The sequence below is a fragment of the Heptranchias perlo genome, chromosome 26 (genome assembly GCF_035084215.1).
Source record: "Heptranchias perlo isolate sHepPer1 chromosome 26, sHepPer1.hap1, whole genome shotgun sequence".
NCBI classification, from domain to species: Eukaryota; Metazoa; Chordata; class Chondrichthyes; order Hexanchiformes; family Hexanchidae; genus Heptranchias; species Heptranchias perlo.
The window spans coordinates 30,932,564-30,948,537 of NC_090350.1; the positions used below are offsets into that span (position 1 = coordinate 30,932,564).

Genomic DNA, 15,974 nt, shown 5'->3' on the forward strand with positions numbered 1-15,974 from the left:
AAACCAGTATCCCAACACTTCATGTGTTCTGTTTATGCCACATGCTAGGGAAGTAATTAAAATGATAAATGCTCGATATAACTTTAAAATTTAATGGAAACTAAATTGATGTGCGGTTTATAGATCAGTGCCAATGGCATCTCTGAAAATCTTTTCAATGCAGTTTGCATTGTGTGTATGTTGCTCAGATTTAACATTATTGTATAAAGTGAGTAGCACACAATATTGGTGAGATCACCATTTTGTCTAATGTGTGTGAACAACAATAAATATGAGCAAATCTGGAAGATATTTAATTAAATCTGATCAACAAAGTGTTCTGTTAATCTGTATAAAACCAGTGTACCATATGGTGTCAATAAAAAGAAACAGACTCAGTTTCAAGAGCCATCAGATAGGCCATCATTCACTCATGCAGAACAACAATTAGAAATTAAATTTCAACATCAACAACAGTTTGACACAGACTGCAGGAAGGAGTTGAGTCCTACAGATCAGGTAGGTCCCAGGTTCAATTCCTTGAGCTATGCTGAGTTAGCTGATCTCAGTTGGGGGCAGGAAAAAAGGTCACTACAATGATTAGCCTCGCCAAGATCCAGAGCACGTCTGTCAATTTACATTACTTTATAGAAGACTGATGTTTTTTTATGGTTACATTATGTGATGTTAGCAGTAGAATTGTTACACTAATTGCTCTCACCCTAGGTCTATAAACAATTCCCTTTCTGGTCATTTGATTTTTCTCTCCAGTTTTCCTTACCTATGCTGTCTACCTGTGGCATCTTGTTGAGCCAATGCAATGGACTGTATTTGGGACTCCACCAATTCTGGTCTGTAGATGATCATTAGTGGGATGAAATTGTACTGTGCAATATTAGCGTCCAAAGATGTCAACCCAAACAAGTTAATATCATTAAAATATGAGACAGAAGAATTTCATGTGAACATGTTAATATAACACGATGTGATTTCACCCTATTAGATTTTTCTAGTCCTTCAATTTCTCCTAAGCGTAAGAAGTACATAGACTGCACTAGACACCTCCCCATGGTTGTATCACTCTGTGAGAAACCCACATTGAGACATTTCAAAGTGCAGTGCAGCTCTATTAAATGCCACTGTGCTAATCTCTTTGTTTGTAAAATGTTAATGATATAATTCAATGTAATGTTGCATATTTTCACTGCAGATAGGGTGCTGTCTTTCTGCCTTGTGCAGTGTATTCTCACTGAGATATCACTATGTTTATTATAATGATTTTTCTCCACTATAGTAGCAGATGCAAATATGAAATGTTACATGGGATTGCATTATTAGATTTTGAAAAAAACAAGGTCAACACAGTAGCATACATTAGAGCTGCACTATACTATGGACTAGTACAACATGGGTTTCCCATAGAGTGAGACAACTATGGGGAGGTGTTTGGTTGTAAGGCATATATGCAATACAATTTTTATTAATTTAATAAAAAAACACATTTTAGTGAGCCAAAATTCAACAGAAATTTAGCAATGCACAGTGGCCATTAATATTATATGGGTTGGTAAGGCAATGGAATGTCTCCAGTGATTAACAATGCAATGTTAAACAGTAGATTTCTCTCCACCACAGCAACAGATGGTTAAGTAATTTTAGCAAAAGATTTTGCTTCTGACTAAATTATAGGAATTCATTATTTTGAAAACATGATAGAATTCACTTGCAATTAGTGTTCAAACATGATAGAATTCATTTGCAATCAGTGTTCGAGATCACAGTTTTCTCTGGCTATATAACTGGAATCCTGAAAATCATCCATTCTGACATTTTCTGCTTTCTAGATGTTACACTGATAAAAACTTTCTTCAGGCCTTTCGTGCAACCACAAGACTCAATTTTGCGTGTATCTGTTTTTGCTACAACTGTTCCCAGCTACATACTGCAGTTATAATGTAATATATTACCAAAAAATTAAATTAATTCTTAGGGAAAAATTGCTAATATAATCCTTATTGCATCTTCACCATGATAGCATCTATTATCTTTTTTGCTGTTTTTTCTGTCACATGGACATACTTGTGAAATATGAAAGCAATAAAATGTTCACCAGTTATTTTGCAATTATTTCTGTATGTGCGTCTTCATATTTGCACTAAAAAAGATAATGAGCAAAAATGGAGAGAGGAAGAGCTAACAAGGAAAATGCATTAAAGAAAGGTGAAATGGGAGTCATTTTAATTTTGGTGCCTTTTCAACCTTGCACTATGACACATTATACAGGCATTAAAACGTAAAAATTAATCAGAATATAACCAGATCAAGTGATCAGCAGAGGTTTTATATTTTTTCTCCTTCACACGGAATACTATTCTGTGACTTTTTCTTCCTCTATTACAATAGAAAATGACGGCTGGACTGTGACAGTTTACAGCAGAAACGAACAGAGAAACAATTGTCTCTCCCTATTACGGAGTTCAACTAGGTTTCTCAAAACTAAATCTACAAGGGGGTGAGATTCTTAGAATCACTGAACAGAATGCTCCTGCGTTATTTTTTTTCATTTATTTTTAAGATGTGTTGCAATTTTTTTTTTCTCATCTCCCCGTTTTTGGAGCTTTCTGCACTATTTCCTGGGTAAAATTGGAGACAGCTAACCAGCTTCCAAAGCCTCGGCTTTGCTGCTCTGTGACCGGGTCCTTGCATTTGGGGTAACAATCCCCTTCGATATTTCCCTTCTTTCTTCTCGCGAAATGTCTACAGACCAACACTGACTACGCTTCAAAAATCATTTATTGCCTATGAAGTGCTTTGGGATGTCCCGAAGATGCAAAAACAAACTATATAAATGCATTTTTTTTCTTTATTTTTCTGCTGAGTGCCTTCCACAATGATAGCTGAGATCAGGAACTCACTGTGTGGCAATGATTAGCAGATGGCCGTAGCAAAGCATGTGGTACATGTGTGCCATATTCTTACATTTTATAAAAATACTTTAACCTACCCCAATTTGTTTTTGTTTTCACAATATTCACTAAAGGGGAAGCCTTGCCCTCAGTATTACAATTTACAATAATGGGCTTGATTTTAACAGTGAAATAATGGGTGGATTGGGTTTGGAGGGGGCATTGAAAATCGCAACCATTTCAGACCCGCCCCCAACCTGCCCACTTCAGGTTTTCACCGGGGCGGGGCGAGGGGTGGGCGACCAACCCGTTCCCAGGAGGCGGGTCAGGTCTTAAAACCTTTCAAGGAGGCTTCAGGCCTTCCATTTTCCTGCAGTTTCCGATTTCAACCCTGGGGAGCCAGGAGTCCCAGGCCTTCTCTTTCGTGCCTCGTGAAAGGAGGCGAGAATGCTCGAGACTAACAGGTAGGTGACTTTCTGGCATAGCTTGTGGGCCCAGAGGAGCAGGAGTGCTTCCCCCAGGCCCAACAAGCCTACCTGCAGCGACCCCTCCCACCGCAACGATCGCGGACCCCCGCCCCTGATCTCCGCCCCCCCCCCCAACGATCACGGACATCCAACTTCCCCCCCCAACGATCGTGATCCCCGATCTCTTCTCCCCCCTCCCCCCAACGATCCCGACACCCCCCCAGTTCCCTTCCCCCATGACCCCCATGCCAAACCATGCCCCATACGCCCCCCGTCCCCAATCCATACAAACAAAGACTTACCTGAACACGTCCTCTCCCTGGCTGCTCTCCCGTCAAATTCGTAAGGACTTTCGGGAAACCCATACTTCGGCGTGTCCCATCCGCAATTTGATCCCCCTGTCCCCTTCCCGGCTCGGGGTCAAAATCATGCCCAATGTGTTTTTGTGTTTTCTTTTGTCTAAATGACTATTGATGACACCAGTAGGGTAAACTGGCTTGGGAATTCTCTGAATTGGACACCCCGTGAATGGAATATATTAATTAGAAATAAAATAAATAACATAAAATAAAACAAATTAAAATAACAAAATAGAGGGCAGAGAATGAGGAAAACGCGGCAACAGCAGGAGAAAGGGGAGGAGAGTGCAAGCAGGAGCTGAACAAAATGGTTTCAATTCACCAGAGCTGTCATCTATCTATGAGTGAATCATTATCCATTTGATCGAAATCTCCAGGAACAGATGACTCCTTCATCCTGAAGCTGAAGATATTTTTCCTAAAATCATGAGTTGTCTTCTTCCATTCTGAGGGGAAATGGAAAGGCCATACAGTGTGTTATGATGTGTCTCACTCCTATTTAATTCACCAAGTTACTGACTGCTCTTCAAAATGAAACCGTCCTTGAGAATGTTACCTGAATAATGTAAACTAGAAATGATGTACATTTTGTACACATAACAATGGTGTTAACAGTGTTTTACTCTTTGCTGACACATCATCAGATAAGGGGAAATCCCCTAATATTTGCAGTTCTGAAATGTGTCAGCCAATTTGTGCAATTTGCATAGTAAACATGAACTTTACATAGAAATTGTAACATGAAAACAGGCTGTTTGGCCCAACCATTCCGTGTTGGTGTTTATCCTCCATGTGATCAGTAGTCATAATCCCATGTACCTGCTCAGTTCCCATATCCCTTTATTCCCCTTCCCTTCAGCTACCTATCTAACCTTTTAAATATTGACATGGCCTCTGCTTCCATCACAACTCTCTGTGTAAAAAGTTTCTCCTGCTCTCTGTCCTTAATCCTTTACGTTTAATCTTGTATCCATGTCACGTTTTAAACCCCTCAAACATTGGAAACAGTCTGTTTCTGTCTACTCTGTCCCATCCCTGATTTCCTACAGTACCAACAAATCAGCTGATTGTGCCAGCTAGGGAGTCTCCAATCCCTGCTTTTCCCAGGGGCCATAATTAAAGTCTGCATATCCCAACTTAAATGGAACATTTGACAGGTTAAAATAAGCAGAAGCTCAGGAGCAGATTTCCTCTCCTTTTTGACCAGAAATAATGGTATTTTAAACAGGGAGCACGTTGAGAGGCAAAGGGACTTAAAATGCTTTAAGAAAAAAAAATGATATGATAAGAAACAAGTTTATTCACCCAGAGATCAGGATTAGCAAAGAATCTCCCGACACCCGATAGTCTCCGGATTAACTCTCCAATGATTTCTCACAAAACTGACTGCAATAACAAGCACATCCCTTCCCACAACCTTCAGTGCAGGTTGTTTTCGGTTGGCCAATTGGGGTATCAGCTGGTTTTTGCCACTCAGGATAATGAGTTTGAAGTAATCTGAGGGTTGCACTTTCAAATTTTGCTGATCATGCCAAGGAGTTTGCTTGTGTCCCCCCATTTGTTTTGAATTCTTGATCTATTGCAAAATTGATTTTCTTATTAAATGTACGTTTATATTGTACTGTGAAAAAGTTCACATGTTTAGCCAGATCCCTGTACAATGCAAAATTCGTTTGCATTACAAATATTCTATCATACACCACATTTAGTCCATTTAGAGTTAGTGCGATCATAGGCTGTACAACTTAAGCCATCTCCTTGAAGACAGGGGTCCAAGAAAAGCAAGGCTTGGTCACCAGTATCATAAATTATGAGAGCACATTCGATCGATTTATAAATAAGACCCCCAAAATTGCTCAAGATCCTTGCAACACGCTATCCTGACCAGATATGACGTTCTATGATTATTAGTATAAACCTTCCACTTTACCATTTAGCTTAATTGAATCTGCTACCACATTCTGTTCTTTATTTGTTTCTGAGGCTAGCATTCCCATTTGACAGTCGGATTAATTTCTTGCACCAGCCTTGGTACACAGTGCCAATAAACTCGATGTCACTGTATCAATCATACCTTCACATGACAGGAAGATAAGGTTTCTTTTTGATACAGTTAGCAGCATATTCACTGCTGTATATTTGCTAAGGTTATTTCCCCCCCCCCCCCAGTCCGACACTGGATTATGTTTTTTTTTTAAATTGCGTGTCTTGTCTGCAGGGGAGAAGGTTCCTGTCCCTGGGGCTTTGGTCGTTAGGTAAACACACTGCGATCACATGTGAAATGCGATCCATACAGCCCCCATGCGACAGTGCCGCTTTAATGCCTTGTTACAAGCGCTTGGATACATTATCCCACGTGGTCTCCCGGGTTAATTTCCACGCATGCTCCCAGCTCCTATTTCCATCCCTGCTGCTTCGGTGCTGGGATTTCACGGGGATTCGGCAAACTTCAGTGGATTCGTTTGGTCCTTTTCCTTAACTTCCCCACCCCTTCCCCTCTTAAATCCCCGGCAGGATACACAGAGAGAGAGAGAGAGAGATATTGAGAATATGAAGTGCGCTGAGATTGCGATGCGAGTTTTTCTGTTCGTGCTACTCTCTCGAGTTTGCGAGGGACAGACAGCAGGTAAATACTTTGTGAATGTGGATACTCTGTAGCTCAGAATGTAAGAGGAACAAGTGTTGTAGCGGTCCTTGTTGATTTTAAGCTAGGGGAGACCGCATTCGTTACTGAGAGGCTGTTCATTGTGGCGTTCAGAGTGTTTATCTAGTCTGAAACTAGGACACTTTGATGGGATGTAATTTATTTGACTGATCTGACCTCAGTATTCAGAGCTGAAACTCTGAATTGGGTTGCTTTACTCAAGATTTGAGATTGCGAAAGAGTTTACGTGTGAATTTTAAAGTGAACTTTTGCAATGGTGGCAAAATGTATGAAAGTAATATACACGTTATTTAATACTGCTCTGGGTGGCAACCGGTTTCATTTTTAACAAAATAAACCCTTTTTTAAGGGCACTGTCGTCTGGTCACAAGACAATATCAAGTGGTATCTGTGCATAATAATGTCAGACTGTCCAATGGCTGTCTTGTTACCTCCTGTGCACCTTGATTTGTTTGAACTCAATTCAAATTAAGGAAACTCCCTGTGAGACTTTTAAAATTCATCAAGTAGAAGGTGGAATTTTCCATTGTGTTGCTGGCGCTGCCCCCCTTCCGTGCTAAGGTAATGTCACTTTGCTTTGCACTTGGGAATAAATTAAAACTCCCCTCCCCTTCCCTTGTTAGCTGTCGCCTGGCAATTTTGAATATTTTAATATACATTCCACTCTAAGCTTTTGCTCTGGCATCTAGTCCTGAAAAGGTCGGATGTTTTATACACCGAAGTGTCCGAGTAGCCATTACAAACTGTTTTTTCTTAATCATAACCTCTGGGCTTTGCTGTGTGTGGATTGGTGTCACAGTTGGCCTTTTGGCACACCCTGAATGAAAGTTTAATGCTGAAAGCAACCAGCCCATATCACAATGCTACTGTCTGATGGTGCAAATAAAAGTCCCTAATAGTGTTTCTGGAAGGCAAAATCCATCAAGTAGTCCACGTGCGAGCTAGGAATTACGGCAAGACTGGTGTGTGTGCTATTGCACTGAGCTGAAGATTGTGCCTTAAGTTAATGGCCAAAGCATTCCTCATATCACCAACGTGATTGAACTGCTGTCCGGGTTGCCCCTGTCGGGTTCAGAACCTGACTTTGGAAAGACACCAGAATCTGAAGTGGTTCAAACTTTGGTTCTTTTGGATTAATTTGGGTTCATTTGAATTTGGCAGGATTCAGATACTGAATAAAGTATCCACTGCATGGTTTCAATTTAAGAGGAAGTTCTCCACATACAGAGGGCCCTTGATGCACAACTGATATACTGCTGAAGCTCTTTTTGGCCAACCCTGTTGCTTGAGGTCATTAATCATTTTTTGACCATCAATTGAGATTTTTTTTTGGGTGGGGGGTGGGGGGTGAATGTCATTCTTTTGTCCATGCAGCTTAAGATCTAGTGACTTGGATTGAAGATTATATGTATTCAATTCTCTGCTGGTGAGCATTTGAGTTCCAGCTTGGAGAATTAGAAGGTCTGAATTTCAGACCCTTCAGATATATTAGGCTTAAAATTGGAATGCTCAGCAGGGTTTATCAACAAAACTGCCAGAATAATGGACTGGGCCCCAGTTTGTTTTTTTTTAAAAATTGGTGAATGTGCGTAACAGTGATTTAGTCCTGCTGGGTTTGGAGAAGGTATTTGACACCCTCACAGATTCTTGATTAAAATTTATCTTTCACTGCAGTCAAGTTCTTCTGTGGTTGGTGGGCACTGCAGGGTATAGTGCCCTATAGACATAGTAATAACATACTTATTTAGTTGTTGTTCATTTTGGTTTTGTTGCTTTTAAAGGAAGAAAAACTTGTATTGATATAGCACCTTTCACAACCTCAGGACACCCCAAAGTGCTTTACAGCCAACAAAGTACTTTTGAAGTGTAGTCACTGTTGTAATGTAGGAAATGCATTAGCCAATTTGCACACAGCAAGGTTCCACAAACAGCAAAGTGGTAATGACCAGATAATCCGTTTTGTTCGAGACGTTGGCCAGGACACTGGGAACACCCCTGCTCTTTGAATAGTGCCACAGGATCTTTTACAGCCTCCTGTAGACGAGGCCTCGTTCTCATCCGAAAGACTGCACCTCTGACAGTGCAGCCCCCGCTCTGTACTGCAGTGAAATGTCAGCCTAGATTTTGTGCACAAAGGGGGTGATTTTAAACCCCAAGAACGGGTGGGTTGGGGGCAAATGGGAGTTGAAAAGGGCTGTTTTTTGGGGTTCGCGACTGCGACCCGGCTTTATTTCCGGGTTTAACATCGGCGCGGAAAAGTACAGACTGCCCACTGGGAACGCAAAGTCCAACAATTTTGCGGTTGCGACCCAAAAAAACAACTATTTTCAATTTCCCCCCCCCCCAAGTCTCTGAAGTGGGACTTGAAGCCACATCTGATCTGAGGTGAGAGTGCTACCAATTGAGGTGCAGCTTTTATTTTAAGCATCTTTAATTGAATCACTTGTTTGGTTATTATATTAATGGTGCCCTTAAAGGGGCACTTGTTGTGCTGACTCCTGTCAGTTGACACTGGGGAAACTCACTGCCAGCCCTATTGGTCCATTTAAAATACGCCCAAATCAATGAAGAGCTTTAAGCTGCTAAATGCAATATATTGGAGTGACATTGACTAAGCTTTTCATAGCCAAGACTGTTCTCCCTACTGACTGTAAAGAAATGAAGACTTGCATTTATGTAGCACTTTATCACATCTGACATCCCAAAGTACTTCATGTATTACAAATTAATTATTCTGAAGTACTGTCACTGTGCTATCTAGGTCAGTGGCAGCCATTTTGTGCATCAGGTCCCACAAACAGCAATGAGCTGAGTGATCAGTTAATTTGCTTTTGAGTGACAGAGGGATGAGTGTTGATCACACTAGGAGAACTCCCTACTCTTGGAGTAGTGCCTTTGCATCTTTAATGTGGCCTCTGTTTAATATCTAATCTGAAGGACAGTATCTCTGGCAGTGTACTGCTCCCTTAATACTAACATTGGCCCAGATTGTGTGTTCAAATCCTGGAGTGGGTCTTAAACCCACAATCTGACTGAGGTAAGAGTGCTACTAGCTGCACCAAACTGACATTGTATCGTGGCAGCAGTGGTACAAGAGTGGATTTTACAACTGCTTTCACATTTATTGTATATTAATCTACTATTTGCATTGCAAAATACCCAGATTATAATGTGCTCCTGACAGTAAATTAAGGCAACCAATCCGATGTTGCTGAAATTATTCAAAATTGCTAGTTCACAAAACTGAAGCAAAGTCCTTTGCTGATGTGTGATTTAATTTGCTGGCTGTGCTATCATAGTATGTCACAGCATAGAAGGAGGCCATTCAGCCCATTGTGCCTGTGCCAGCTCTTTGAAAGAGCTATCCAATTAGTCCCATTCCCCTGCTCTTTCCCCATAGCCCTGTAATTTTTTTCCCTTCAAGTATTTATCCAACTCCCTTTTGAAAATTTATTATTGAATCTACTTTCACCACCCTTTTCAGGCAGTGCATTCCAGATTATCATAACTTTTTAAAAGAAAGTTTCCTTCATGAAACCCTTCAAGATTTTGAACACCTCTATCAAATTTCCTCTTAACCTTTTCTGCTCTGAGGAGAACAACCCCAGCTTCTCCAGTCTCTACACATAACTGAAGTCCATCATCCCTGGTAATGTGCTGTGTGTGATTTAGTTCACTGGCAGTGATATGTGTGATTTTAATTCACTGGCAGTGCGAAGAGGCAGAAGATGGAAAAGAAAGCTGGGCTGCAAAAATAGCCATTTTGTGGCAGCTGGATTGTTTATTTTTGCTGAACAACTGAAGGGTAAAGATGTCTTTTTTTAAAGGCACAAAAGCTGCTTTGGGAGCAGGGCAAAAGAAAATTTAGACCATGATAGTACAGAATTGCCATGACTTGAAAAGGACAGCAAGCATGAAACTAAAATACCATGCAGTTGTCCATATCACAACAAAGAATTTGTTGATGCCCCTAGATAAGCTGCCCTGAATGTATGATTGGCAAACATTTCAAACTTTTAGATGAGAGAAACACTATCACTTTGGTTAGAACTTAGATAAGTGTAAAACCTTGTTTTTAAGCACTCTTCCCAGAAGTAGTGCACAAGCACCATTTGTGACATCTTAATCCACGAGTCAGTATCCTGTTTTTAAAGCCATCAACACATTAAATAATTCCTGAATTCATATTTCTCTGTCGCATTAATACTTAAACTACAGAAATTATCCTATGCCTTTCTCAACTGCAGTATCCTTCTGCATTTCCATTGCATGTGAGATCCAAAGACGTTAATTCTGGCCTTTCAATATCTCTACCAACATCCCAGAGCTTGCTGGGGGAGGTTATAATGCCTGTTTTAAGCCCCGGTGCAACAGTGTGCAGCATGGTCATGCCCATATGCATTCTGACCTATTATGCAGTTGGGGGTGGTGTGGGTGGAAGGGAGGTTGGTTCTCCAAATGGTCTGTTTTCCACACTAGTACGAATCCGGATGTCCTTCAGAGCTTTGTTGAAATGTCTGTAGCCCTTTTCTGTGGAGGTTGTGGAGTCAGGATCCAGTTATTGCTCACTTGGTCTCTGATCCAGAGTACCAAAGTGTGATGGATGCTCTTGAAACCTGGCAGCCAGCACTCTTGGAACTATGAATAGAATAAAGTGACACATTTTTAAAAGCACTGGTCAATGTAAAATGACTCATAATATGTTGTGTATTTTTCCAATAGTAATCGGTACAGCTGTGGCATTGTCGTCATGGCACAAAAAAAACGTTTCTTTCATTTTTCTATTTATATTTGAAAATGAGTTAAGGTAACAACACTAATATACCTACTGGTTTTAAAGTATACATTTAGTTTACCTGGAATATACTTTTTCTTGAAGTAGAGGTTTCTTTGGTCAGTTCTACCTCTGACTTTGAGAAGGTAAATGACACCAGTTTTCCAAGCCCATACCAAATGTAGGCTTGATACCTTTTACCTTGTTGGCTGTTCATCTATCTGGGCGCGATTCTTAATTTCTTGAATGTTCAGTTACTGGTGCTATTTTATCCTGTGGGCCTTGCTCGCCTATATATTAATGTAAAGAGCGTCTTGACTTCTGCCTATTGCAAGAGAGAAGTAACTTTCTGCATGTGACTGTTGAACTGGTTTTCAATATGTCCATGTAGAAAACTTCCCATTCCAGTCCTTGACGACTTCTTCTGTGCAGTACAGATGGAGTGCTGCAGTGACAGAGGTGCCATCTTTTGAATGAGACTTTAAACCGAGGTTTCATCTGCTCTTTTGGGTGGACACCGAATCCTGTGGTACTATCTGAAGAGTACGGGAGTTCTCCTGATGTACTAGCCAACACTTGTCTCTCACCCAACATCACTGAATACAGATTTAACTAGCCATTCATCTCATTACTGTTTGTGGGACTTTGCTGGGTGCAAATTGGCTGACTACACTCATTGGTTGTAAAGCACTTTGCGATATCCTAAGGATATGAAAGGTGCTATACAAATTCAAATTCTCATTCGCTTTCTCACTCTACACTTCAGTCGCATTGAAGCTGGTCCTAATGTGATTTTGCAGTGTTATTTGAGTGTACAATTTTACTGAATGGATTATGCACCAACTTTAAGTTTATTGGATCCATCTTCGATAATTGGCATCTTTCATCTATTGTTGTCAAGCATTTATGACTGTTAAATTAACATCAGATCAATTAACAAACCATTATTATGATCCAGAGAAACATAGAAAATAGGAGCAGGAGTCGGCCATTCGGCCCTTTGAGCCTGCTCCGCCTTTCAATATGATCATGGCTGATCTATCTCAATGCCATATTCCAGTGCTCTCCCCATATCCCTTGATCCAAAGTAGCCTTAATTTCCATAGGGCAGTAAGAAGGTTTTAAAAATACCAATGGGCTAAATATTCAATGTTTAAATTGTAGTAGTATTACCTGATTTTGATTCAAAGTCATGGTTACTGTATGTTTGCTTCTTAGACTGTGCACAATTGGAGTCATGTGAACCTTGTGTTACTGGCGATGCTTCACTGAACTTAACAGACTGCGTATGGGTGCGATGTCAGTCAGGTAAGTGCTTTGTACATAATTTAACACAAGCGTGAGGAGCAATCGAGGGAGCTCATCTGATGTATGGTAGTCTTTTAAATAGGAACACTACTTGTCAATATTCCGCCTCGAAGGTTTATTCTTTTACCTTTCTCTTTAGGTCAGAAACTTCACCAGTTTTAAAATTTAAAAGATTTTGGAACCCTCAAAGTAGGATTTTTGTTTTACAGTACATCAGGACTCGATTGCAATCTTTATGGGTGTTTACCAAGTAAATATAATCCATAGATCAATATTCCAGATATTACCAGAGGGTGGTGGGGGTCTGGAACTCACTGCCCGAAAGGGTGGTAGAGGCAGAAACCCTCAACTCATTTTAAAAAGTACCTGGATGAGCACCTGAAGTGCTGTGAACTACAAGCCTACGGACCAAATGCTAGAAAGTGGGATTAGGCTGGGTGGCTAATTTTCAGCCAGCGTGGACACGATGGGCTGAATGGCCTCCTTCTGTGCCGTAAATTTTCTATGATTCTATCTTGTATTCCTGTGGTTTTTTAACTACCAGCATTCATTTATCAACCTTTCAAATTTGGTCACTTCAGTAAAACATGCCTTGTATGTTAAAGCAATACCGTATCACAAAACTTTGCTATTGCAGCATTTTTAAAAACTGTATTTTAATGGGAAGAATGCTCTATAGGAGAAAATTCTCTCTCCAAAGTATCAGAGCAAAAATCACTTAACTGTTGAGAGAGAACTCTATTTATATCACTGTGTCTTTTCCCTAGAGAGACTCAACATTTTGGCTCAGGTGGAGGCTTGAGATGACATAGCCATTGGTTTCTGCTCTCTCTGAATAGGGATTAGGATCCTTTGTTTCCAGATACTGATCTAGAACTGTCAATCATCTTCTAACTCCCTATTGGCCAAGTACATGATAGTATTGGCTGCTATGGAATTGGAGAATCATTTGATATCTCTGCATTGACATTTGGGAACAAAGGATGTTAATGCCTACTGAGCAGGAATCAAACCTTCCCCCAATGTTAACATTGGTCCTTTTACTTGGTTTTTCTGTTTTTTTTGTTAAATTGAATGTCTGGTTGTAATGTGGCAAGGACTTCGCATAGAGTATCTTTTGTTCTCTTAGTGAGTTCTATTTCCCTTCCCTTCCCTCGCCTGTCCCTTTTCCCTCTTTTTGGACTCTGAGTCACTCTATTGTAACTGTGGGAGATCTGAGTATTTCTGGCTTTCAGCAACATCATTGTGAGACCGCAACAGCAGATTTTTTTTTTTTCTGTCCTCCGCCCCCAACCCTTAAGATAAAATTTTGACAGCTGTAAAGTGTTTGGCACAACACCAGTGACTGAGAGTAACTCCAAACAATCCTGGCTGGTGGCTCTTGATTTTGTGTTTTGTGAATTTGTGACCTCCTAGCTGAAGAGCTTTCTGCAACTTGTGCTGCCAGTTGCCTAAATAAGTGAGTAACTTCTTAAATGTTTAACGGAACTTGAGGAGTAATGGTGTATATCAGGTTCCAATTTTAGTTTGGTACAGTGCTGAGTTTGCAAAATAGCTGGGTACAGTAAGGCAATAGATCTTTTATTTTCTAATTGGTTGTCATGCTGTAGTATAGAACATGCCAGCTGTTCTATCTGATCATATCATTACAGAAACTTAAAAGTTCCTAGCTTTTCTGATTGCTCATCAGTCAAAATGGCCACTTAGTGCAACACTGAGCCATAAAAGATCAGGTGCCAGGTCGGTTTACTACTGTTCACCTTTTGTGATGTTGGGTTACAGATTGGGGGGGGGGGGAAATGGCCACTATCCAGTGACCTAAGGAGGACCTTGGTTCTTAATTTTCTGTTTCTAAAACTCCGTATTTGTGGTACCCATTAAAATTGCATGTTTATTTTGACTTAATGAGCAATATTTGTATTAAAGCCATAAAAAAAAAATCTGTGTGCAGTCATTGAAGTGACCGACCAACTGTTCTGTGCTTTTCTGGTTGTTGCTGTGATACGTTAATGTACTGTTGTTGCTGTAGTTTCCCAGAGCCTGCTCACTTTGCCGATAAATTCTTAGAACAATTTTAGTAATCACAATTTTGCAGCATTATCAAACAACTTGAAACATAGTCCTTTAATTTCAACCTGCTGTTGAACTTATGAGACTGGGTTTAGTTGAAACTTTTTTTGGCTTAGTTTTAGCTATGGTTAACAAAAACCACACAGACTCTAGATTTAGAAGGATAATAGTTTTTTTTTAAACTGGAGTTAACTCCATGACAGCACATCGTCTTTATTGCTAAGCATAGCCGTCAAAAATGAAGGAGAGTCATTGAATTATTTAGTATGATCTAGTACCTGTGTCAGTGTCAGCAGACAGACCTGTTATGTAGAGGGAACGTCCATTTGGTTCCCACAGAACACTGCAGGTGCTGAAAATCTGAAACAAATGCAGAAAATGCTGAATACACAGCAGGTCTGTCAGCATCTTTGGAGAGAACAGATAAGTTAATGACTTGTCCTTAAATTCTTAACTGAAAAATAATAGGCATACAAGCTTATTAATACAATAGTAAAAGAGGGAAAATGTATTTGTCTGTCGGTCCGTCCGTAGAGTGATGTTACGGATCATCTCCATTAAGTGATGGACGGAAACATTAAGACAGGAAAGAAACAAAGGTGTATAAGCAGCTAAGGAAGTAGGAGGCCTGGGGAAATGTGAGAAAATGGAAAACATGGAGGTCAAGTATGACATTAACCAATTTGAAAATGAAGATTATAGTTAAAAGTCTGAAGTTACTAAAGTCAGTGTTCAGACCAGAGGGCCTGGGAGAAGGATAAAATAATCTGGAAACTTGCATGTGCTTCGTTGGTATGGTGTATGAGGCCGATGACTGAAGTCAGAGTGGAAATGGGGGTGGGACGCAAGTGGCAAGTCACTGGTAGCTCAGCGTCGAACTTGGAGACAGAACAGAGGTGTTCGGTAAAGCAGTCACCTAATCTTCATTTGATTCCCCATCATAGAGGAGACTGCACTTTGAGCAGTGAATAGTTTAGAATAGAGGAATTACATGGCAGGAGTGCTTGGAGCCCTGGACAATTGTTTAGGAAGAGACAAATGGGCAGCTGTTTCTCCTCTTGGCTTTCCAGGGGCTAAATTGGAAATGGCCATGTCATGGGCCTCTACTCACTAATATCTTAGCACTTTTTTTCCCCAGCTGATTATCTAATCATGACAAGAATGCAAATGGTGCTGTGGAATGGATGCTATGTACCATTAATATGGTATTAGAGTTTTTGTTAAGGAGTCTTCAGCTGTTCAAATAGATAAAATACAGTCATCTAAATTGCTGGTTAATGATTCGACGTACTTGCTTTGCTGAAATATTTGTGCTGCTCATTTCAGACCTCATTCTTTTTATTTGAGCATCTAGATCTTTTAATTTTTGTTATTAACTCTGAGCACAACCAGATTTTTGGGTTTGCTTATCTTTTTGGATATCCCAGGAACGGTAGAACAACATCC

The 15,974-nt window shown here is 40.3% G+C and overlaps 1 protein-coding gene across 7 annotated transcripts in view; it reads left to right on the top strand.

The window, feature by feature from the left end:
* Positions 1-6,091: 6,091 nt before the first annotated feature.
* The window catches only part of cd164l2 (CD164 sialomucin-like 2), a 47,409-nt gene continuing 37,526 nt past the window's right edge, over positions 6,092-15,974 (top strand). For 6 of the 7 annotated variants that reach the window (XM_068006691.1, XM_068006690.1, XM_068006694.1 and 3 more), the window contains exons 1-2: positions 6,092-6,337; positions 12,369-12,458. In XM_068006691.1, the coding sequence (XP_067862792.1) occupies positions 6,094-6,337; positions 12,369-12,458 (334 nt within the window). In that variant the 5' untranslated portion in view covers positions 6,092-6,093. The remainder of the gene's footprint in view (positions 6,338-12,368; positions 12,459-15,974) is intronic. The other variant, XM_068006697.1, reaches the window with a different exon arrangement.